This window comes from Stylophora pistillata, chromosome 2, assembly GCF_964205215.1.
Source record: "Stylophora pistillata chromosome 2, jaStyPist1.2, whole genome shotgun sequence".
Classification (NCBI taxonomy): Eukaryota; Metazoa; Cnidaria; class Anthozoa; order Scleractinia; family Pocilloporidae; genus Stylophora; species Stylophora pistillata.
In genome coordinates, this window is record NC_142520.1 from 27806840 (window position 1) to 27833191 (window position 26352).

At 37.0% G+C, this 26352-nt stretch overlaps 1 protein-coding gene across 1 annotated transcript; it reads right to left on the bottom strand.

Moving 5' to 3' along the window:
* Positions 1 to 26352, bottom strand: LOC111333727 (general vesicular transport factor p115). Its single transcript, XM_088748683.1, has 32 exons — positions 26224 to 26352; positions 26057 to 26143; positions 24714 to 24778; positions 23172 to 23242; positions 22277 to 22392; positions 21221 to 21285; positions 20748 to 20785; positions 19560 to 19615; positions 19314 to 19361; positions 19104 to 19176; positions 15568 to 15652; positions 14986 to 15047; positions 14452 to 14510; positions 14072 to 14147; positions 13401 to 13465; positions 12553 to 12641; positions 12348 to 12432; positions 11425 to 11497; positions 10467 to 10512; positions 9595 to 9704; positions 8119 to 8168; positions 7868 to 7978; positions 7262 to 7380; positions 6823 to 6934; positions 4668 to 4737; positions 4359 to 4492; positions 4027 to 4086; positions 3642 to 3711; positions 3401 to 3552; positions 2672 to 2896; positions 1610 to 1837; positions 1 to 1047 (listed from the first exon to the last, which is right to left on the bottom strand). The coding sequence occupies exons 1-32, from the start codon at positions 26299 to 26301 to the stop codon at positions 817 to 819; spliced, it is 3009 nt and encodes a 1002-aa protein (XP_088604809.1). The 5' UTR covers positions 26302 to 26352; the 3' UTR covers positions 1 to 816.

The window sequence follows — 26352 nt, forward strand, 5'->3', positions numbered from 1 at the left end:
TAAATACACAAATAACTTTAATTACAATTCATATAGGAACTTCCTAAATTTGCAAACAATCATCGATTCCTGTATGCCAATTGACAAAATCTTCTTTTAAAATTTACCTGACTAATTCCACACTGAACTTTCTCTAAGAACAATATTAAAGTGCGAGTTACTCAAGCTTGTGGTTCCCATATGATACCATGGATGTACTATTCATTCTCTCCCATGTTTGTTTTATTTGGTTACTGTAATGGGTTTAAAAACATGTCATCTACGTTCGGCTTAAAAGGGGCAATTTTCAAAAGATCCGTAAGAAAGTATTTCTCTAAGTTTTGTGCTCGACAAACAATCTTGTTCAAATTTCGTGTTTCTTGCATAACTGGGCATCAAACAAAACTGAACGTTAAAACGCCAGCTTCTACCAACCGACACAATATACCCAAGTGGCAGTATATAAATTAATATTTTTGTTGTCTTTTTTTAAGGGAAGGACTTTGATTCTTTTCCAAAGTATCTCATTTCCCCTGTGAAACGAACCCACGAAGACAAGATGCTACATTTTCTCCTAGCTGAATATTTTTTCAATATCTCTAAATGAGGTTGAAAAATCTTTCACAATCCTAATTTTTAAGAACGTTTTATCCGGGCACCAAAGAACGAGAGATTTATTCATTTTTCCCGGAACTGATGCAGTGAATTGCAGTTAAAACTCTCATTAAAATTAATAAACACCATCGTTAAAAATGGGCATAATTCTACTTCTGTTTAGAATACCTTGCTTTTCGTTTAACATCAATAAAACTATTTCACGTTAGATTATTTTGTATTTCACGTAAGTTCTTCATCGTCCAGTTCTGCTTCCTCCTTCGTGTTTGGCTGTTCTGTGACGTGTTCTGTTTCATTACTTTCGTGGTTATCAGACCCGTCTTCACTTTCATCGTCATCATTATTCCCGTCATCCTCATCCTCTCCGTCATCATCGTCATCCACATCGTCATCATCCACATCATCTTCATCTTCGTCTTCGCTCACCTCTTGTCCAGCCTCTTTCGCTAGTTTCTGCGTGAGTGGAAAACGACAAAGGTTTTGAACCCTCAAATCCCTAAAGGTGACTTGCATGTAAATTCTCCTTCCTACATCACCCCTGAATCACACATAAAGGTCTCTAGAATGAAGGAAATGATCACCAACTAAAGAAGCTCTTGATTGTTAAACAAATTTTCCTTGTCAGCTCCTTAGGAAATGTATAGAGAACAGCGTGGAGAATATGCATACTGATGTTCGGATGTAAAGAAATGAACGGTTCCTACACATCTTTGAGAACAATTTTCAACAGTTTTCCAAGCTCGAGAGAAATGAAATGATTGACTTAACGAGGCCCCTCTTACGGATTTTCATACTTTTAACCCTTTTAAAGCAGACAGTAAAAAACCAAGACATTAAGATCTAACGATGAAAGGGTTAAACGTTGTTAGAATTCATTCTAATAATGTCAAAGCGATCAAGAAGAGGGAGAGAGAAATTTCTCACTCCCTGTTTCCTCACTTCTTTTTTTTCTAATTCCTAAACCATCTTTCTTTCTCTAGTTCTGGCAATGAATCTTCATCACACATAAAATCACCTTATATTTCATAATTTTGTTATCTTGTTCAGTTAGCATAACCAAAAGATCTTCGTGTTCCTTCTCCAGATCTGCTTTCTCCTCTATCATTCTGCTCATGTCATTCTCTGTGGTGGCTAATTTTTCCTCTAACAGTCTAATTTTGTCGTGGCTTTCTATTCTGGCCTTCTCCAGCTCAGCTTTGACTTCATCTGTGCTATTCGTTGGCGTATTGAGTCCCTCTTCTCTCTGCATATAAATCAAATTACGAAAATAGAGATTAAAAACAACAACAACAACGAGTGAGGGCAGCGAACGAATGTTTTTTTTTTTTTTTTTTAAGTGAACGAATGAGTTTGATGCATCGCACAGTGTAAATCTTAGTATGCATAAAAAAAATGCAACTTACAATTGCGATTATATCTCACTTGGTTTACTCTTAACCACATCAAATTTCTCTCTTGGTCGCAAAAAACACTTTGATGATATCGGTTATGTGGCTCATCAGGGCGTAAAATTGCGCCTAATACAGGCGACAATGCGACTACATTTTTCACTATGGCGACCAAATCCTGAAAATTAGTCGCCAAATTGGCGACTAGAATTTCTAATCACACCTTAACGAGAGATCTAGTGATTGTTGAAGATTTGTAAGGATAAATCTGCAGCAAAGTTCCTCGTTAAGCTCGTTTCCAAAACGCAGCACATGCACGATGTCGAACGTAAATCTATCGTCACTAGACGCCATGTTGGATTTAGGTAACCTATAAGGTTGTATATGATCCATTCTAGTGTCCTCTTTGTAGCTCGTGCGAATTTAGCAGGCTCATTTTTGATGTTTGTACGACTGTATCACTGATATGATAATCTATTTAGTACAGTGACAAGGTAAAATTTTTTTTGTGTGTGTCATAATGGCCACCAACGTTTTGAAATTGGCTACCAGTTTAAAATATTTAGGAGCCAAGTGGCTACCGGAAAAAAAAAAAAAAAAAAAAAGTTAATTTTACGCCCTGCTCATAGATGCGACTCTCGATTGAGAACTACTCTGACTCATTGCAGTTTCCTCGTCATTTTACTTACCATCACCTCCATTTCATTCTCAAGTTCTGCGTTCAAATTTCTAAGCACGTCTAACTCCTCTTGCTGTGATGTCGCTGTTCGCTTTAAGTGTTCTAATTCTTCTAGTTGCTGACTTGTAAGGCTCACTGACACTGATGGGATTTCTGCAGTTTCTGAGCCTGCAGCTAGCTCAGCAGCTGCTTGAGCAACGGCTAACGAGGCCTGGCACACTTCTATGTCTTTATCCTAAAATGCGATAAAATGATATCAGCAACTAACGAAATTCTCACCACTATGGGCTCTGCAATTGTTGGTTGCCTAAAATCTATATGAAATCATACAATCAGCTAAGTTCTAAAAGTATTTTGATTGACTCTTACTTACGATCTATTACAAGACTCATGGATGACGTCACAATTAACAATTTTGCTTTTTATTGTGTGAACTCAACAGATTCTATGTTACTGTGAAGACTTTAACATAGGGTACGAATATCAGTGACACTCGCCTTCGAATGCTTCGAATCAAATTCAGCTAACAAGGAGGGAGGAAAAACCGAGAGGAAACCGTGTATAAAGGTATTAAAGAGCTGTTTTTCAGACCAGGATACCTCTACTAATCATTAAAAGAAAAGAAATAATTTTTTATTAATCTAACTTTTATTAAATATTAAAATATTATTATTAAAAGAAATTGCCGCGAAAGAGCCAGCAGGTAGAATTGACAGTTGGATGTTAAGGTTGTACTTACCAACTTTTCTATTTTTTCATCTCTCGTTCTGACATCCTCCTGTAGCGAGTCTCTGCTCATTTGAAGATCACTGACTTGATTTCTAAGATTCGTTAATTCCTCGTTTTCGGTGAAGAATGATTCAGTCACGCCTGATGACTGGGGTTGGAAAGCTACGCAAAATAAACCAGAGGTTAAGGAAATCATCTCCAGGAAAGATAAAAAAAGAGAAAGGGGAAAAGAAAAACATATTTCCTCTTACTCTGAGCCACTAGAAGTTGTTCACGAAGCTGCTGGATCTCTTGTGACTGTTGTTGAATCTGTGCTTGGGCCTATCACAGAGAAGACAGCTTTCAAAACTGGTACCTTTACTAAGCAAAAGTTCTCTCCCCTTAAATCCTCTCTGGCGTACAGACAATGTGGTAGTATTTGTACTACCAACAGAACATGCTTCTCCACCAAACATTTGATAGTTTGCACATTAGTGACTTTTTCCCCCTTGTTTTCCAATGCTTTGCATGAACGTGAGTTAAAGATTCACTCAAGATGCAATGTATCCCTGCAAGTCTTGGTTGCCCGAAAAAACGACCCAAGGACTGAACAACTTTAGTTATATCAGATCCAAGGTACACTTCCTGGTATTTCACCTGATTGTAAGACGACTCCATGTCACCGTATCTTGATTTGAGCTTTCCGATTTCTTCATCCTGCAAAGAATAAAAATTTTCTTTCAACCTTCTAGTGAATAGGACGTAGTTGTACATCTGTGAAGGGCGCGCACTGGACAACGACTACAACTGCTAAAAATACTCATTTCAGTGAGTTCAGTGTTTTGGCAAAGAGCACATCACAGTGACGGGGGTCTGGAATCTGGATTCCTTCATCCGGCGACCAAGGCGCTAACTATGAAGCCACCGAGTCTCCAACACACGGAGAACGTTTAACTATCCGTACTGATTGAGGGTCATGTGACACTCACCTGTTCTCTGATAAGTTCTTTGTACGATGATATGATTGAGTCATGGTTTTCCATTCCTTGCGACGGTTTTCCGTTCACATGGTTCGCTAGTTGCTGTTGTGCAGGTTCCTCTTCAATAGCTTTAGTCACAGCAGCTTCGAGGCAACAATAGCAACAAAGGCTTAAATTAGCATCATCATGGTTATAAAAAGGACTAAACAATGATCTGATCAATATAAATGAAGAAAAGACGAGTTCGCCACCATTTCTTGTGAGAAGGTCAGTGCGTTTAGCTAAAGAAATATTAATTCATAATCTGGATCAACTAACCTTCCAGCTTCTTGAACAGCTTGGTGAATTCATGATCAAATAAAACATGCTTTTCCGACTCGACTTTGATCTGTAGTGGATACAATTACTCGGTCATTACCTCATTCAAGAAAGTAATCTTGTAAGTACTTGCTAAGATAACACGATAAGGACATCTCTAAAGAAAAAAGATTTGATGGACAGTTTTTGTACTTTTTGTTTAGTATTGGCTCACAAAAACAAAAGCTTTTCAAATATTACTCTCGTAGGTGGTTTTCTAGTTCTCTGATTCTATCCCATAGTTACGTTTGGCTTAAATTCTCCGAGCAAACTATTACTTCTAAGTTATTTTATGCCCGTTAACACCAGATTATGTTCCGATCGAGTGGCATTGTGAGAGCTGGATCGAGAGTGATACTGACGTAATTTACTGGCGAGTTAGGTGCCCTTCTGCACACACCATTAGCTAGGTTCAGTTTGAAAAGTAAAACTCGTGTATGTTTGTAAGGAAATTAGGTCATTTTTTTTAATCTCGATCACGGTTATCCCGATGCCACCCGAAATATGATCTCATTATGAAACACAACTACACAACAACCACAACAACGACAATAACAACACAAAAACCGATAGCAGACCTGAAAACAAAGGAAAGCAAAACAATAAAGAACACCTAACGGCCACAAACTGTCACTACTAGACTTCGAAGTTACCATCTCTAAAGACGGCAAAAGCTCCTTTTGAGTTTTACAAAAAAAAAAGAAGCTAAAAATCCATTGTTCGTACACCATCAATCGGCTATTCCCAAGAAAGCCAAGACCAAATTCATTCACAACGAGCGGAAACGTATTATGACCAATGATGCTCCAAACAAACTACAAATGCAAAACATCAAGGTGCGTTTGACGAAATCCTGCGCCTAAACGGAAACTCAGAGAGCTGCATACACCACACGAAACAACCCCAGAACCGTTCCGAAGAGTCTCTCCCTCCCAACACAGAAAAGAGGGAATGGTCATACCTGAAGATCACCCACATCTCCGAACGGCTACACCACAACATCACTAACATCTTCCGTAAAGAGGGAATACCTGTGCGCATCGTACACAAGTCATACGCCCTCAGAAAAGCCCTCTCTCACAAAATCACGGAGCGTACATGCACATGAGACAATTGCCCCATCGCACATACCAACCTGTGTTTGAGAAACGCTGTTTACCAAATTTCATGCAAAAACTGTAACCAAGACTACATCGGGAGCACCACTCGCTTCATCTACGACCGTGTGAAAGAACATCTCGGAAGCGTAAATTCATCCGTAAACAAACATATTGCTATTACCTGTAATCAAGTTTAATGTCTTTACGTGGGACATGGTTGCCAATATTGCCCGAGCCAGAGGCTCGTGTAAACGCAAGACAACAACCCACCCATCCCACCCCAGGGGAGGACATCCATCACACAGTAATCTCGTGCGTGGGAAATTAACGTCTCCTACCCCTAACCCTGCAAGAGACGGGACCTCCATTTATTCGTCCCTATCCGAGAAGACTAGAATATCTAAACCATTTCTTGATGTTATAGAAAGGCAGCATATTCTTCTCAATTATTTTAAGACCTTGAGTATTGGTCCGGCCGGGGCTCGAACCCTCGACCTCCCGCACATCAGTCCAGCGTTCTATCAATTGAGCTAACCGGGAGGCGGTTAACGAAATCCAAATATATGCCAAAGATATGCCAAAACAAAAATTACAAAGGCACTGAAGTCAAAATCATTACATTGGAAAACGACCCGGTAAACTTCCGCCTATTTGAAGCGTTTTACATAAGGAAAAACAACGTACAATCAACTCCCGAGAAGAATGCATTGAATTCGCGGACCTATTGTTCTAACGGCTCACATATCACACTGGATCCTCTCGCAGTGACACTGGCTCATTAGTATACTGACACTTTTCTCCCTTTTATTCGGCCCTCGCGGAATATTTTACCTTATCCGTCCCTGATGATGCCGTTGAGCGGCGAAAGCTCGGACTTCTACAATATTTTACAGTAATTCAAGGCCACATTAGTGTTTTCATTGCTTCAAAAAAGAACACATACACAAATACCACACATATAAACAAACAACAAAAAATATACATATCTATTATCGAACATAGCAGAGTCTTCTTACCTCGGGAGATTTGACAGCAGCCGTGAAAAACTCCGACTTGGATATAAAACTAATTTTGTCCAAAAGATTATCACTTCCTATTCTTTTGATTATCAAATTTCGAAGATCGTCCCTGCAGAAAAGGCAGAGTCTGTTGTTACTGTGTGTCTAATGTACAATGAAGGGATTTTCTACTCTCTTCGATAACTCGTGCGAGACATTTCATTGCAGCACGTAAATAGCCTTTAACCCGTAAGAGTGATTAGTATCTAATTTCTCCTTACAATATCAGCTCCGAATCCAACATTAACATGACAAGAATGAAGGAAATGATCAGCAACTAAAGAAGCTCTTGATTGTTAAACAAATTCTCCTTGTCAGCACCGTAGGAAATGTATAGAGAACAGTATGGAGAATATGATTTAAGAGCGTAAAGGTTAAAGAACGAGAGCTGACTTACTTCTGACAAGAATCTTCTGAATTGTCATTATTATCCAAACATATTCCTAAAAGAAGGGAACAGAGAGCTCCAACCAGTCTGTCAGCTTCTTCGCCATGGACCTCGACTTGAGCCATTAGCTCACAGCAGTTAAGGAGGCAGCTTTGAGACAGAAATGCTGATGGGAAATTTACGTTTTTACTCGTGACTAAGTTCAATTTTCATTCACCCAAGATAAATTGTGGTCGCCATTATCGAGAGGACTCTGTTCATTCTTTAGGTATACGCGAGTAAAGAAAGGCGAGCCAACGAATGCTATGACGACTAAATTTCACGTTCTCAGAATTTGAACCTTCTTTCTTCCTTTTCCTTCTCGTTTCCAGGCTGCCAAATACACTACAGCGGGCGGGAGCGATTATAGCGAGTTACTAACCATGTCTGTCTTTTGTTTGCGTTTTCAACATGCACATATCTGAAAATTTGTGACACGCTTAACGTGCCGTGTTATGATACGCGTTCCCTTGTCATCTTTGTACACGTTTTCCCGTGGAGGGTCACGCATGAAGTTACTTTAAACATTTTCAGTTTCTATTTTAACAATGACACAGCACAGTAGCTAAAAGATACATATGGAATGTTGGCAGAGTTATGAAGAAAATGAGCCACAGCCAAGGAACAACTGGATAACCACGAACACAGCAACAATAACAAACCAACACGTGTTTGTATCTCTCCACCCTGCAAAAAAATTGAACAGCAATCATAAACAAAAGTTGAAATAGCCATTTACAACTTCAGTGTAGCACTGCCATATCTTACCACCACGCTCTTGTAGATAATACCATATATACAACTAGAAGAACATGAATCATCGTTACCTGCGAAAGCATGTTAGTACATTGCTGAAGCAAGGAAACGGGAGGATTTCCTAAGAATAACAAAGAATCTGTTAGAGCTTCTACAGTGCAAAGACGTTTCCATGCATGACTATGGGTCATATTATGTGAGGATAAATTCGCTACTTGTCATGCACAAGTCAAGTAAATTGTATTTTATATTTCATCTGTGATCGTAAATTGTATTTCATATTTCATCTGTTATCAAAGTCGCTTATTGGGAACAAACAAACAGACAAACAAACGAACTAAAGACTTGTCTCGCTTCGAACAGGTGGTTTGGCAGCTGTTGGTAATAGCGCCAAACTAGTACCTGGTAGGCACGGGATGGATTCCCGTCGAAGCAAAAATTTACTTAGGTTTTTTTCTGTTTCTGTAATTATTTTAACAGACATTACCACACCCCATCGAAGACTGCCATTTCCTCGCTCGATACTCTGTACACTCGCAGTTTAAGAGAAACGATTAATTTCTCATTCACGACACGAATAATATGAATCATACCAAAAACAATATTCTCCCAAGAACGCAAGAAAACCTACAAAATAGGTGATTTCTCGCACACCGCTGGTAGCCATGTCAAGCTGACCGCCGCTACCTGACCTTTATTGGAAATTCAAAGCTAATACAAGTAGCATGCACTAAGACCAGAAATAACGAAAAAAGTTCCAGGCTAGTACATTTTAGAACATAGTTAGCAGAGTCGCGCAATCAAATTCATTATACGTAAGCGTGCTCAAAATCCCGATAGTGCACGCTGATAGCGTCAGCAAATCCGAGTTCGCCAGAAATTTTTTTTCGCGCGAGCGGCCATTGCTAGTGCGGGGAAAAATAATACATTTCGCGACAACAATGGATACAAACAGAAACTCGGCCTGCTAGTCCGAAAACGAAGACAATGTTTCTACCTTTTCCCATGCCTAGAGTTCTTAAATGACGCAGAAAAAGTGAAAAAAAAAGGAAAAGGAGACTCGGCATCAGCGCCGTCACGATTCGCTTCAACTGGTATTGTTGTCCGTTTTCGCGTCGCATTTGATGCACAATTCCACCGGCTATGTTCTAAAACAATTGGTTCATGCTTTCAGCTGTGCACTATCGAGTTATGGAGCACGTGGGAAGTTTGGAGAGCACTCAAGAAGATAGAGTTGCCCTCGGCTATCGCCTCGGGCAACTCTTACGCTTCTTTCGTGCTCTCCAAACTTCCCGCGTGCTCCATAACTCGATAGTGCACGCTAAAGCATGAACCAATTGTTAAATACTGGTATTGTATAAACATTTAAAATCTTTGGGTGGGTGGGCGGGAAAGTCGGCAATGGCGGAAGCAACAAAAACAACTGCCCGCCCCATAGGTCACATGACCTATACCCAGGCCCTAGCGGCGCGCGAGAAAAACATTTTTCACTTATTTCGTTCCACTCAGCCAGTAAAAAATTACCCTTAGAGAATTTTAAAACTAACCCACACTAGTTGCCAGCTGTACTCTGAGGAGCTGTTCCTTCTGGGTGGGGTTGCCCTTTAGACAGTGAGACAGAGCTACAGCAGCGCACCAGTTGGACAAAGGGTCTGGACTGAACAGCAACAATGATAGCATAAAATGATAACAGTCAGTAGGTGATACTCAAAACAATTCTTGGGCTAAAATTAATAAGTAACACTGCTCAGGTAATAATTAACAACTATTTACCGAAGTGGAGGTGGTTAGTGGTGGATATTTACCGAGCCGCGAAGCGGCGTGGTAAATATCCACCGCTAATTAACCACCGACACTGAGGTGAATGGTTGTTTTAATATATACTAAAACAGTGAGATAATATACACCACCGAAAATTGATTTGAGTGATTTCTTCCCTTGTCACAGATGCAAACCGGGACGCCATTTTTTCCCGAGTTGCTCTGGGGTAAATAGCAAAGAATATTCGGAGTTTGAATAGCCAATCAGAGCACGCCTTCAACGCTATCTACTGTTGAAGTATATACTAATGGAGGTGATCGTGCTCTGATTGGTCAAGAATGTGTTATATCTCGCTATAATCACCTCACGCGAGGTGATTACAGCTGGAGTGATGAGTTTCAAAATGGCTGCCTCGCGTTTTGTTGATGTTACCGAGGAAGCGATAAACGCGAAAGAAGAAAATTCAATTTCAAAGGGCACAAAAGACTCAACTAAGTTTTACGTGACACTTTTCAAAAGTAAGATATGAAGATTTTGCTGTTAAATTCTGGGGCTTAAACCCTCAATCTCCTGCACAATAGTTCAGCTCTCAACTACATGAGCTAACCAGGAGGCGGTCAATGTACACCATTTCAGTTTAACTTCATGCTAAACCTACCTGAACAAACCAGCACAAAGAAGCTGTCCAGCTGAGATGTTACTCGCTGGAAATGAAGCAAAAGTCATCATAAGGTTTAGAAAAAGGCAAAAGAAAAAAAAAGGAATACAGGAGTCGTCTGTCCTCCATAAAAAGACAGGCGCAGCAACAATTAACCTTTGACCCTTTCAGAGAGGCCACATTTCCAAACCTTACTGCTTTTGTAAAGAATAAGAAAGTTGGTTTCCGCTTTGTAGAAAATTTGCATTGATAGAGTACAGGGTTATAGAACAGGTCTTCAGGGAGGGGAGGGTCCCCAAGAGCGTCTTATTAACATTTGTGGAGATACAGTCGAAGCTGTGAAAAGCGGTTTCCCATGGGGAATGGCAAGGTTCCACAGATTAAGGATATTATAACAAAAAAAAACAAACAAACAAACAAACAAAAAAAACACATACACGACACCACTTTGTGCCATAAATGACTACTTAATGTACGGAATCTTGCTCAAAAAATACTGCTTAGTTTGGTTTTGGGAGATAAACATAGGCTCGATTACCAGCCGCTATTCGGGAACTGGAGCCCATGCCCCTCCCAGAACCCACCGGGAGGAACGAAAATGACCGGACTCGAGAGAGCGGCGGAAATCGAGCCTAAGACAAACATGGATTACTTGAAAGATTATTCTTAGCTATATTTGAGTGGTTTCACTTTCATTGACCATTCGATACAGGTGGAAAACAAAAACAATAGGTCGTTGGGACCTAGTAAAGAGCGGGTTCGAGTGCTCAATAAAGGTAAAAATTACAGTGAATATGGGGAAAAAAATTCGGGACTTTGACCACTTAATACAGTACCGCTAAATACAGGTTCAATTGTGTGTCACATGTACACATGAATGTGTGTTCGTGACAAAGAAGGGGGCAGAGGTCACTTGCATGTGAGCACATTTAGTAATCAAAATCTTATTAATATTTACCGGCTGTAGCTGAAGATGGCAGCAAGGTTGTCACAATGTCATTCTGACCCTGTTCATTCTTGTACAGATAGCACTGTTCACAAACAAACAAACAAACAAACAACATCAATATAAATTAACAATAAAATAAAATAGAGGGATAGAGTTGAGCTTACAAGTGGACGTGGCACTGTAGAGTTGTCACTCATGCGATTTTAGGGCTTGAAAAAAATTATGCTTGTCAAGGTGTGAAAAACAACCCCATTCTCTGATACAATGACTATTCAGTGGCAGTACCTATTAGCATTTTTTCCCTTTAACCAAAAAATAAACGTTCATTGTAACGGGCACTCCAATGAGCATCTTATGAAGCCTGCTTGACCCTTCAGCTCCCATCAGTGACTAAGACAGAATTTCTCCTTACAATATCAGTACAATATCAAGCAGACAAGTGATGAGAATACGGAAAAATATCAATTAGGAGATTACTACTTGAACCAATACCAAATTCTCCAAACTAACGTCATAAGAATTACATGGCAGATAGTAAGGACAATTTGTAAGTAAGATCTTTATGATGATAATAATGTTTATTAATTAATAATAATTAATATTATGATAATAATAATAATAATATTAATTAATAATAATTAATTAATAATTAATGTTTATTATTAATTAGATCATAACATCATAAGAATTACATGGCAGACAGTAAGGACAATTTCTAAGTAAGATCTTTATGATGATAATAATGTTTATTAATTAATAATAATTAATATTATGATAATAATAATAATAATATTCTTAATTAATAATAATTAATTAATAATTAAAGTTTATTATTAATTAGATCATAACATCATAAGAATTACATGGCAGACAGTAAGGACAATTTCTAAGTAAGATCTTTGGGTATAAAGGACAAATTGATTGAGACCCACCTGAAAGCAGTACAAGACAGCACAGCGAAGATTGAATGGCTGCTTGTCATTTATCATGGACATTAGAAGGACAACAATGGCAGGACTGGGAAACAAAACATATGCATGTAATGCATACATAGTGATATTAATGAAAAAGCCGTGAAATTGAGCAAAAATAAGAAAAAGAAATGTACGGTACATTTTCCAAAAGGCAGTCTCTTACCTAGGAGGGTTTGAAGGAGCATTCACTTGGGAGAAGTACTCTTGATTTGCAGGGAATCCTCTAATAACTTCTGATACAGTGTTGATGGTCTGATTGATTCAATAGGGCAATATTCAAAAATATATTATTTTATTTCCCTTTATTGACTGCCTTAGTTTTTCATTTCCTTAGACAGCCCTACCTGACCACAAGTGCAAATATGACATTAAATCTATGCCAAATTAAAGTAAGTGCTCAAAGACATAATTAATTTGCTAGTCCTATAAAATTATTGCAGATCCCTTGGATTTAGTACAAACATATTAATGTAACAGCATTATTGCTTAATAATTATTTTGGATATATCAACAAAGTTGAAATGGTAAACTGGCCACCATAATGATTACAAAAGCTGATGTTTCGAGCGTTAGCCCTTCGTCAGAGCGAATGACGAAGGGCTAATGCTCGAAACGTCAGCTTTTGTAATCGTTATGGTGGCCAATTTACCATTTCAACTTTGTTGATAAAAATTATATCCAAATTATTTCGTTACTCCCACTGACGCAGCCCCAAACAGTTTCTTTCGAAACTATCAGCCTTTAAGCATTATGGCTTATTGCATGACTATATAAGAGTACGTTATAAATAACCTAGGTTAAAAAAAAATCAACCTAGGTTAAATCAAAATTAACCTGAAATCAAATTTGACTTCTAACATCTACATTGTCACCAGCCACTTGGCTAGTAAGTTGAAAAGTTAGTGTAAAGCCCTGATCAATTTCTAGCTCCTTGGATGTACTCTCTGTTTTTTGGGCTTAAAAATGCGATCATGTATGATTACAGTACAGTGTGCAGTGCCGTGCTTTTACCTCAGTGAGAATGTCAGCAGGAATTCCAGTCGACATTAGTATACCACAGAGTAACCTCAACAATCCTAAAAATGGACAATAATAAAACAATGGAGTTCACCGGCATAAAAATTAATTAATATGCTTTGGGCTTGGTTGGTATCATTTTAGCCCAAGCTGTTAGGCAAGAGTTAAAATGAGCTATAAAAAAATACATTTTAGCCTGCCATTTTATGTGCAGTAAGGTCAAGTATGCCAAGATTCACTCCAGTGGCCACTGGAGCATAATCTGGTTTCATGGGTTTACTCATAAAATGTAGCATTGCCATGTTCCTAAATTGTTATCATTTTGAACTAAAATAAATTCATGAGCAAAGATTGAAATGAATGGATTTTACAAACAAGTTATAGAGACACTGCCTCTTAAATGCAACAGCTCAGACAAAACTGACAGTAAGGATTTTACGTAATCACAGAAGAATATTCTGGGGGCAATCCTTGTGTCATCATTGCTGTTTTTCATCCATGTTACAAAACTTGTTTTTAAATCATTCAAATCCTTGTGCAACTGTTACCGACAGCTGTGATTGCTGCAATTTTGTTGTCTTAATGGTCTTTCAATTTGCAAAATACAATTATAAACATTTTACTAATTGATGGTCACTTCAAGCAAACAATACAGTAGCACTCACCACATTGGTTCATTATTTTCTGACAAGTGGCTGTGGCCTGTTGAGGGTTGTCCGGAGAAACTAACACTCTGACGAGCTGAAGAAGGAAAAGAAAATCCCACAAGCTGATATACAATATTTGGATTATTTCAATTAGGTCACATGCTATTGAGAACAGTTATTGAACAACAACAACTGTTTTACGCTAGGGAAGTTTAAGAACACTTTACCAGCCATTTCCTATTGAAACACTTATTCATGATGTACAGATGTCACTGCACTAGATCCATGTCATAACCATGGACCAAATATTTTCCCATCCAGCCCTCCCTCTCAGTCAATAAGTACAAACTTTTGTGCAAGCAACTTTTTACATTTAACCTCCTCTTGCTCTATTTTACCTGTAACATAAGCTTGATATTTGACACTTTCTGTGTTGACCATGAACTGTCTTGATTTTCTGAAAAAAACTAAGTTGTCGTTAATGACCACATACAAGGCTACATGTGGTGGTTCGAAATTACAAAATAATTTATCAAAACCGTTCTGTTCATTCAAGAACATTAAATAGAACTTTTAGTACAATACTAAATATTGCCCCCACCATGTGGATTTTTCCCTCTATGTTCTCCAGTTTTCATCCCTCCACAAAAACCCTCATTTCAATGTGACCTCACCTGGAAAGCATTAGGCCCACCCTGCAGAAAAGCCAATAGCAGAATCTCTTTCTTATTGTAATTAGTTCATTTTTTTCAATTTGAAATGCCTTCCTCTGCTTTCTTTTAACTAAAATTTTATTTGTTATTTCATTTTTAAAAGATTTGCATGGCTTATACAATTGTTCTCCCCTGATACCAGCTATTTAAAATGCCCCCAAAAAAGTCTTTGTAGAGGCTATGTTAGGTATAATTATTACAAAAGAAAAAGAAACTGACCAGGAGTGGCTGCTGGAGAAACTTGCTCCAACTCAAAGAATGCAGTAAGTCTCTGAACATAACTGTTGGTAACAAAAACAAAAACAAAAAAACATTGAACAGTTTGAAGAAAATTCATTGAATTGCATCTTTATAACTTGTTGTTGCTGAGAAAGATTAGAAAGCCGACAAAATGTCCCCACACAAAGAGCAACACAAAACAGAATTTCAAACAATCTGTTGCAAGCACCAGAACAAGATAAAATCACACAAAAAATAACCTCTTTAACCCTAAGAGTATCTGGCTTCTAATTTTTCCCCACGGTACCACCCTTGAGTCACCTTTGAAGCCCATGAGAATAAATAAAATGATCACTACTTTGAAGAGTTTCTGATTGTCAAACAAGTTCTCATTGTCAATGTTATAGGAAATGTATACGGAACTGTGTGGAGAAAATGAATAACAATCTTAGGGTGAGAGGATTTTAAGACAGTCACTATTAACAACATTCTCCACCATCAAAACAAACAACAACAGCTTCAAAAGAGTAACAATGAAAGCAACATATCAAACAATTTCAAAAAGAAAACTCAATTTCATACCTTCCTTCTCTAAAGAAATTTTGGTTTGAAACATTCAATTTTAATAAATTTTGCATCAGTAGCAGGCAGTCTTCCACAACAATTCCTGTTCGAGAGTAATTGGAAAACATAGCATTTCAAGCAACTGACATTTTGTGAAATTACACTAAATAATAATGCATGTACCCAAACTCTGTAAAATTTAGCCGACCAATCATGTATAATTTACAACAATTCACCCATAGAGATTTGTTGTGATAAGTTCAAAATTAAGTAACAAATGTCAACAGCTACCAGAACATTTATCGTAACGATATTATGTGCTAATAATATACTGACATGGGACATGTACATGCATGTGAATGAGACAGCATGCAAATACAGCATTACATAAGACCACAAACAGCTCAGAAGTACTTGATAGTACAGATTAAGTAATCACAGAAGAATATTCTGGGGGCAATCAATTTGTCATCATAGCTGTTTTGCAACACATACATTGTGAATTTAAAAATTAATGGATTATCAAAGAGCACTGTGCACATTCAGTGTATTTGTACAATGAGAATTTTAAACAGAATACTGAAATCTGCTCTTACAAATGGTGTCAGTGTCATTTCAAGCAGTCCAATTGAATACTTTTGTCACGAATAGATATTTACAGTTTGATGCATAGAATGATATAAAAACAAAACAAAGCAAAACAAAACAAAAATACAGCTTTTTCTGCAAATATTCATATAGAGCTTTAGGTCTGAAGTTCCTAAATGATCACCACCACACTCATTAACAATCCATTCTCCATGTTAAAATTATCCTGTCTGTAGTTGAACTAGATGCTGCACATGAAACTACTATTACATAGAGAGTTGTGCTGGGAAATTCTTGGAAGTAAGCACTGTCCATAAAGAACTGCAGTGGCCTGAATATTATTTTTGTTGTAACAGGCCTTCTGATAGGGTGTGATAAAAAAAATGTAAACTGTGCAATTTTTTCAACAAATTGTGCTATAAAAATCAGATCATCTGATAGGGTGTGGGAAAAAATGGAAAATTATGAGTATAATTATTTTCATCAATATTATGCAGAAGAAAGTGACAATTATGCGGAAAAGACGCCAGATTATGTGGAAATTTCTAAAACTAAAGTTGTTCCCTTGGCTTTTTCCAACGTATAAAATACATGTTGCAGGTAATTTTTTTTCTATTACAGTAAATTTAATTTTTCACTAGGTACAGTTTTTTCATTGTTTTGTTGTTGAGTTTGTCTGAAGCTTAGTAACTAGCCATTAAATCGGACAAGGAAAACTGGACACCGGAAGTCCGCTAATAGAAAAGTAGAACCCAGGCCCATCACATGAAGATGCATGGAATGCCGGTTTAAAATTGTTTACGAACGAAAGGCGTGTTTTCGTCACTGTTTTGGGTGAATAACTTCTTCAAAATGATCAATCTTTCCCCTAGTTTTGCTTCTGAGAATGACAAGAAGTTGCTTTCTCACTTATATGTAGAAATTTTCTAGTATTATAAGGAAAAATGCCCCAAGGATGCAGAGGATGCAGAAGTAGGCAAGTTATGCAGATCCACACCACCGCATCCTGTCAGATGCCCTGAAAAATAGGTGATTGTGTGACTTTTTATGCAAATTGTGTGATTTTTTTCTGAGCTATTTAAGCTTGTTTTATTAGGTTTTAAAGACAAAAAACATCTTTTTCACTCTTCAGAAGATGTGAAAGCTATCTCCTATGTCTTCTTCTGAACTTGTGCAGATACTTTGCACTTTGAACCGTTTTTAGCGTGTGTGCTTCAACCAGGATGTCATATTGGATGAGCAGCTAAGGTCTGGGTCAGTTACCCGAAAAAGTATTGATTTATCTTACACCTCGTGAAATATTTGCAGTTTTTTATGAATTATGCGAGTTTTTATGAATGGCGCTGTGCATTTGTGACGTCACGAAATTTTGACCCCCTAGAGCGATTAGGACAAACAAACAGGCTTCCCCAGTAAATGAATATGGGTGATGATGCGCCCATCTCTAGTTCAAACGCCTCTAAAGCTCGTATTTTAAATCAAAACAACTGTGTTCCTGGCTCAAAGTTCGAGCAAGACCAAGAGAACTATACAAACACACAATTAAAGCATTGGTTAAAGTGTAGAGGCTTGAAATTGAGCAGAGAATGAGCAGACCTCATTGCACGTGTTCGTGACTGCCTCAAGTCGAGAAAACATTATGTCGTTGATTCAAGTATAGATGATGGGAAATGGCTTCAGGTGAAGATACTAAAGGAAAGTAAAGTCGATCACGTGAAACTCAAGGATCTAACATTTCAATGTAAAAAGGGGATTGACAGGCCTACACGACTCCCCAGCGCATGTTTAGAATAGCCTATTCAAAGTTTGGCCCTCACGAGTATGTCTTTGAGCGATCGCCCTCATTTTTAAAACACGAGTGGCGGATTTTTGTATAGTTCGCTCAGTGCTGGTTGTTTCTATTAAATGCCAGTGTCTCATGAGAATTTGCTTTAGGTTTGGCACTGATGGTTGGTATTGTATAATAAAAGGCAAGATTCGTTGGTTCGTCTTCGGTTTCTGTTGAAGAGCTAGTTTCCTGTTTTTGAAATTCACCTCTGAAAGGGTTGTGTTAATGAGGGCCTCTGGGTAGCTTCTCTTTCGCAAATGTGCTTTGAAATTTGCAATTTTCTCTTCAAATATTGTTTGAGAGGGGTTTGTTCTGAGAAGTCTAAGTGCCTCTCCTTTTATTAAGCCTTTCTTAACTCCTTGTGAGTGACACGAACTATAGTGTGTATACTGAAATGTCTCAGTTTGTTTAAAATGAGTACGCACATCAAGGATTGTGTCCTTTTCGAATCGTTCACCTTTATAATTATAGATGTAGGTGTCTAGGAATGTTGTTTCCTTATCAGAAATTTCAGCTGTAAATTTCATTGTTGGATGATGATTGCTTGCTTTTTCAATGAAACGTTCTATTGTTGCTTTGTTTGTACTCCATAGCGAGAAGATCATCGTCTATGTAACGTTTCCAAACAAGCGGTTTCAGAAAAGGCTTTTGTCAAGGATTTCAGTGTCCAGCACAAATAAAAGTATTGTAGTTAACACTATCAACTGAGAAATTCTTTCTAGAACACGCATTTACCCGGTATTGACAAAGTTCCAAGTCATGCATGCTTCAGCTTTGGGAAAGGTATGAAGGCTTTCCGACCGTTTTTAAGCATTTCTTTAGGCGGATTAAGCGAATCTGGCAATCTTTCTGGACATCTTGAGTCATTTTACATGTACCCAACTGCAATGCCTAGTTGCATTTTTTGAGCGAAAATAGTCTTGCTTCTGACACATTTTGCGTACAAGTCCTCATAAAGACTCTGAGTGTTTGTCCTAAACCAGCGGGGGATCCAAAGATGACATATCTATTTTTAGACCTTGTGCGCTGCGCTATTGTGTGATTGGATACAATTCAAGGTTGATTGTGCAAAATCACACCATCACATTCTATCAGAAGCCCTGTTGTAACTACATATTGTCAATACTTCTTTACTCACCTCCATCGCTGTAACCTTCCTCTGTAATAATTTCAAGGAGTCTGTCAAATGCATTCTCAAAGGCAACAATTTTCTGATTGAAAGAAGCAAAGAAGGGGAAAAAAATTAAAAGATCATATTAGTGTTTGTTCATTGTACTTCATTTATGCATTGTGCACATGCAGAGATTGCAATGTTCAATTCATAGAACTGATAAAATCTGGCTCCAACCTGGATTGCAGCGTTAGATTTGGTGAGCTGTATTAGCAACAAGAGACCCTGAAAAAAAGCAATGAACAATTCATTAGATGACAAAACAACTAAATGTACATCATAAATTTCTTTTTTAAGGGCATCTTGAACTGGTTATTGGACACTTGACTATCATGAGTATAACAGGAATATTGCATTGTATAAATTACACTAAGAAATAGCCTTTCATAAAATTTTAAAACGTGTTCCCAACATGATCCATACCTCATTCCTTATGATTTCACGACTGTCTGACAGTAAGTCCATTAGTCTGGACACACCTGCAGAATGAAAAAAAGAGTTAAAAATAAAAACAAATTTCCTCTCCATAGAAGACTTGATCAACAATTTCAAACAACTGAAAACAATTTACCACAGTGTATCTCCTTGAATAAGCACTGGATGCTTTTTTCAAATTTCAGGCTAAAGGAGGGGTACTTATTGGAACGAAGGGGCATAAATGAGGGGGTCACTTGTAAAGTTGACGCAGCTATAGGACAAATATTAAAGCACAAATAATGTACATAAAAGAACTCTGCAACCATGTGGAGATAGAAATAGCTTGAACGGAAGAGGTACAACTCTCCTGTACTGATTCCACTGTACTAGAAGCTTAAAGAGTTGTAAAGAAGGTCGCAATAGGGACAGGTTTTCATTCCTATGATATGTGTATAAGATAGTGAGGAAGGAGCGGAGGAGAGGGTAGCACTCTTTGAGGGGGGCACTTGTTTGACATTATGGCCTATGGAGTGGACTCTCATTCAGGGGAGGGTACTTCTTTGAATATGGGCACCTCTTAGAGGAAATACCATCTTAAAATTATCTTAAAAGAAAGTGCAAGAAAGTGTGAGTCTCAAAGGGTCTCAACTTCAAGTACAAGAAAACATGAGTGAACAGGATGTGATTGCATCTGACTGGCCAGAATAAAACAACAAAACAAAATAAAACCAAAGGAATCCAGCAATATATTTAAGCTGCAATCATTCCTGTACAATGTACAGAACCACTCATAACACCACTTGGTGGCAGGTAGACCTAATATGGACTTGTGGTTGGGTCAGGTCTTGCTAGAACCTAATTCAGCCACTGCTGACAGCACTTGTATGAGGATGGTTTGCTCCATTGTCCAGTTGATTCTTCAATAATACATGTAGAACTAAAAGGCTGTGTTGTTCTTGGTGAAAAAGGACTGATAGTGATGGGGCATACCAGGGCTCAACACTAACAGTAGCCAACTAGCCACAGACTAGTAAAAATTCAGTTTTGGCCAGTGGTTTTTTATTTCCACCAGCCAGTTTGACTAGTACAACAAATTGAAATTGTCCTAACGTCTGAGTTGTCACCAGCCACTTGGCTAGTAAGTTGGAAAGTTAGTGTTGAGCCCTGATATATGAGTGTTGCTGTTCAACTTACCCATGGGGCTTACTAGAATGCACTGCTGGAGCTGATAACTGAAAATTAAATAAAAATCAATCAAAATAAATTAATGATCTATATGTACTAACGTCACCATTCAAAAGTAAGTTAGCAGTCTCCACTCAAAATGCAATTCTCGATCCTTGAAACTTTGGAAATTTAAAGAGGACAAGAATTGAGGACTGAGATGCTTGAAGAACTTTTCCAGGATTTCAACTCCCGGATTCGAGATGCTTGAAACAAGTTTTGAGCATTTTGAAAATCGATTAAACATCTCAAAAGTGGACTCGAGCCTCGATTCTCACAGGACTGAAACTGAGGGGACTGTTAGCTTACATGCACATTATCTCAGCAGTACTGTAGGCTACATGTACAATGATTTCTAAAATAATAATAATTCATTAATCTGTCACTAATCTATAAAAACATATTAATTAACATAAATGTGTAGTGGTCTATCCACTGTTTACCTTTTGTTCGTCAGTAACACTGTAAGAAGTTTAACGGTGGGCCATCTAACTTGAAATTCATACTCCTGAAAATTTTAATACAGCTTGTTAGGTCATGTTAACTATATCCATAAAGATGTAAAATGCAATCTCATCAAATAGGGTCAAGAGAGAGCACAAAAGATGAGAACATGATAAACCATTAATAGTATCCTCATTTGACTAATTCACAGAGAGGAAATACCGTAAAAACCCACAGATAAGCCGCACCCTGAATTTGGCAGCTCAAATTTTGGAAAAAAGGTTTTTCAAAAGAAATCAAAAGAAATCCAAAGTCGAGTCTTGAGAAGTCTTCTTTATCCACATTTCATCGAATGTAAACTCACTATTAACATTGCAATAGTAAATACTTCAAAGTCTTACCCCCCAATTTTAGCACTTTAATATAATAATGAACATAGTTTCTACCAACTTTGACCTATGATTGATCTTTTTCTGGTATTTGTTTACAGGAATTTCTTCATTCAACAGTTTTTCCATAGATTTTTGCAATTTACAACAGGAACGTGGGAAGAACATTTGAGCTTAGCAACCAGGCATTAGATCAGACATGAATATGGAAGACCCGACACCTTTTTCAAATGATCCCGCAGATAAGCTGCATCCCCAATTTCTAGCAACAATTTTTGGAAAAAAGGTGTGGCTTATCAGTGGGTTTTTATGGTAACTGAACAAATGGCTTGACAACTTCAAAATTATCTTTAGCATAACAATTTTACCAGTTTCTCAGTATTAACAACATTAACATGGCTTTTTGTACAATCTGTTTACATCACTTGCACAATTCATAATTATACCAATTGTTAGGGAGTGGTCAATGCTCCAACAAGAGATGGGAAACCCCAAAAAAATTTTTTAATACAATAACAAACTGCTCAATATAAATCTACATGGCAAATTGCTTGTATCATACCTATAGTTATGACATAATTATTTAAGAAAAGAGAAACACAAAATTTGGCAAAAAAAATTATGTATTGCAAATCTAGCAATCTTTTCAAGTTCTATATACAGTACCTCTAACAGCCCAAGTAACAAAGTGACATTATCACTTTTCTTGATGAAAATTTCTGTAAACTGAACTCCTAATTCCACATCAGAAGCAGTTTGACCGGCATCCTGACCACCTTCATCTGGAAAAGAATATAAGTAGGAGCTCAATTTTCTTTGACAATAAATTGGCATTTTTCAATTTATAAAATCAATAATTATCAATAACAATAGACCACTTTCATAAATAACTGCAAGATTAATATTCTTTTGTTTAAATTTAAATTAGCCTTTCTGGCCTCGTTCTCCAGTACAAAATTCAAAAGAATGTATTATCTCAAGCAAGGCCAGAAAGGCTAATTTAAATTTAAACAAAAGAATATTAATACGGCAGCCATTTATAGAAGAGGTCAATTGCTTTCATGTATCAAAAAAGAAAAGAGCAAGTGAAAGATACCCCCCTAGAATTGTAAGAAAAACATACTTATTACCAGTACAAGCAGTTATTAATAGTATTTATGGTGTGAACAATGTGTACAAATTATGTTTTATCAATTTTAACAAGCTGATGAGAAGGACTGACTCCAACAACACAAATCATGAAATGTTACTCGTGTATCAATGGTACACATATGTTATTCATAAATTTAGAGTTGCAATTTACTTAATAAAACTCTTAAAAGTATTATTGCACTTTGGATGTGGATCACAACATTTTGACTATAAGCTGCTAGTTTTCCAGTTTAAAATGAATGAAGTCTTAACTAAAATTGGTTGAATTTCTCTTTCCCTTGTTCCAGACAGAATAAATTTGTTGTGATTCTTACAGAAAAAAAAAACAAATAATTACCTAATTCAAATTCTAACCTACAAAAATCATTACCCTATCCCCATAAAATCTACACAATATTTTTTTTCTCACCTTGAGCTGGATCAGCTGAAAGCAGGTTGCACAAAGTTTGTAAAGCTAAACCTGTGATCTCAGTGTCATTCCTAAAATTTTAAGGTCAGTTATACCATAAGTCAAAATTGAAATTGTCAAAAAGAAGTAAAGTATTAAGTAAAGAACAAGAGAGTAAAAAGTAAATTGAGCAAAAAAACAAAACAACACAAGAACACATAATATTTTGTTACAGTTCAAATTTGTTGCAATTATGTCAATGCAAGTAGCTAGTAATTCAGCCAAAACATCCACTGATGAAACTGTTCAAATGCGCTCCATAGTACTTTGTCAAGAATATAAATTGTTTTTAGTTTGGTTGTTCAGTAATTATAGGAAAATTCATTACTTGACAAGGGAATTCCACATCAAATCGCACACAACCCTATACTGCGTAAAATGGGGAAGCTAAGAGTGCAATATCCGTTTCAAGTGCAGTTTGACGCAGATTTAACGAGTCAAGTAACAGATTTTCCTTGAATCCTATAATTGAATAAAAACAAGGAAAAAAAGATTACATGTACTTATAGTTGTTATTTAGTATAATTTCAGAGCTGAACAAAGAGTTTCCAGCAATCTGATTGGTTGAGCGGTTCCTTATATGACGCTATATAAACCACTCCGCACGGTTTATATAAAAATGTTAAACTAAAATGTTAATAAATGTTACTAAAATGTTATGATTTTAAAAATTTCTCTGTTGTTCAGCTTTGAAATTATACTAAAACAATTATTTGCCTCAGGTTTGGTGAATATTGTCGATTATTCGACGATATTCACCTCGTCTTCGGCGAATAATTGTTAAGTATAATTACGTAGATGCAAAACAATATCACTTAGCCTTGTTTTCAACTCGCAATTCCATGCTAAATACCTCGCTCCATTAACCAATCAGAATGCGAGATTTTATTCTGTCAATGATGTGATTCTATTCAAAATATCTCTCCTTAATATGCAAACATGATTCTGAGTACATGAACTCCATTCATCATTTAAGTGGTTATTATTAGTCAGATTAAAAGGGAAAAACAGCTCCACTGTTAGCCCTTCATCTCCTTTGAGTGATCAAGCCAGAATTTCTCCTTACAATATATCAATACAATATCAAGCAAACAAGTGAAAAGAATAGAGAAAAATATAAATTTGGGGATTTTTAGTTGCTCTAGTACCAAATTCTAGTACCAAATCTATGATCTAGTACCAAATTCTCCAACATGATCTAGTACCAAATTCTCCAACAAATTCTCTAACATCAAAAGAATTGTATCGCAGACAGTAAAGAGAATTTTTAATAAGATCAAGTGAGTTACTCTATTGATGCCACTGTCCCTGTCCTGTGAATCTCCAAAATGGATTTCCAGTTACTGTATTTTCTTGGTCTTCTTTCTTTTCAATTTTTCTTTATTCCTCTTTTTTTGTTTAATCCTATCTTATTTCAATTTAAGGCTACTCAAATTATATGTCTGGTGACCATCATTTCAGCTCAGCAAATGGGGAATTTGAAAACATATCAGCATGGCTCACCTGTCTGTTTGTAAAACATTTATCAAGAGATCCATTGACTGTGTTCCAACTTCAAGGCGAAATTTCTGGTAAAAAAACACAACTTCATCCTTAATAATCCTGACAAATTCTCTAAGGTGACCGTGATTGTAGTTGAACCTCAATTAACCGGACCTCGATTATCTGGATTTCTCGATTATCCGGACTTATTCCTTGGTCCCAATTTTTTCATGAACATTTATTAGTCATGATCAAGATCCTTAGCCATAATCTTTCTAAAACTACAACATTGAAAAGTGAAGTAAAGGTGATATTCTTCTTTGAGAAAAATTACTGATTTACTTCAACATTTTAGGCCAATGTAAAACATTTTTTCATCGATTTTGATTATTAATACACCTGTAGAGGCATTCATGTAGGAAAGTAGATGTAGACCATAATCTTTTTCAAAATGATTTGTAAATGTTTTTTTTTGGGATTAAATACTACTTTCTAATTTAATCAGTTTTTGTTCTCATTAATATTCCTATTCTTGATTATCTGGACTATTTCATCTAGTCCCAATGAGTTTGGATAATCAAGGTTCAACTGTACATGTATCCTAATCATGAAATTATTATTACCATAACTCAAAAGCAGTCATCTTGAAATAGACTGGAAAGAGCTTTCACCTCATAAAATAATCAGAGCAAAAACTATAGTTTCAGTACTATTCAAAAGTAAGATGACAGTCCCTCAAAAACCTTGATCTGTGATCCTCGATACTCAATAACATCGAGGATCCTGGCTCCAGTTGAGATTTGAGAAGTTGGAGTCAAGGATCAAGACCCTCGCAACTACAATGTACTTGTCAGCCCTAATCTAGTTACAATACTTGGAGTTTGAAGGCAGTATTTGAGATTGTTTGTACTTCGTCGACTTCCCAACAAACAATTGGAATGTTCATTTTTTTCCTAAGGTGTTTGTAAACATCAGAAGACGATTAAAATTAACATTCTAGTAGTTTGACAACTCTATTGATAAACAACTCAAATTTGTTGGACAACTTGATCGATATATACATAGCTTAAAAATTATGTTCTGATGACGAGTTCACATCCACTATGCAAACTTGTATTTCAGCAAGTTCTGTTCCAGAAGTTGATTAAGCAGTAAATAAGAGAAATTCTTCACAACGACAATTTCCCTTTTATACCCTGGACAGTAAATTTGAAAAAATCTTTCCCAGCTGAAATTCACGACATAGAACATTCGTATAAGATTCTTATTAAGAAAACTTCTCCTTAATTGCATTGCTACGGTAATAATTGAAGTTTTCTACAAAAATCCTCTAGTAAGGCGTCTTAAGTTTGATTAAAACTAACCTTAGAGAGCGACTTGAGCGCCCGCACAGCATCCCGTCTGTCTTCCAGCAACGTAGAAGAGGCCACCCGGTCACATAATCTTTCAACCTGGATCAATATTGAGGGCGAAAATAAACATCAGAAACTGTAACGCGCTGAAGACTATAAGCATTCGCACAAATACGCACCGTTTCGTGAGGGGAAGGTTGAGAACCACCTTGCTGATTGCCCAAAACTGACTTAAATCCGCGAGATAAGTACTCCATCTTTGTTTCTTTGCGTAAATTTATTCGTACACATGCGCGCGACGTGGCATG

Excerpts from the sequence above, each read along its gene's own strand:
- LOC111333727 (XM_088748683.1), bottom strand. The coding sequence starts at position 26,301 with ATGGAGTACTTATCTCGCGGATTTAAGTCAGTTTTGGGCAATCAGCAA. Across the intron at positions 14,148-14,451 it reads ATATCAAGCTTATGTTACAG|CTCGTCAGAGTGTTAGTTTC; the intron begins GTAAAATAGAGC and ends TTCCTTCTTCAG. Across the intron at positions 8,169-9,594 it reads ACAGCTGGCAACTAGTGTGG|GAAATCCTCCCGTTTCCTTG; the intron begins GTTAGTTTTAAA and ends TGTTATTCTTAG.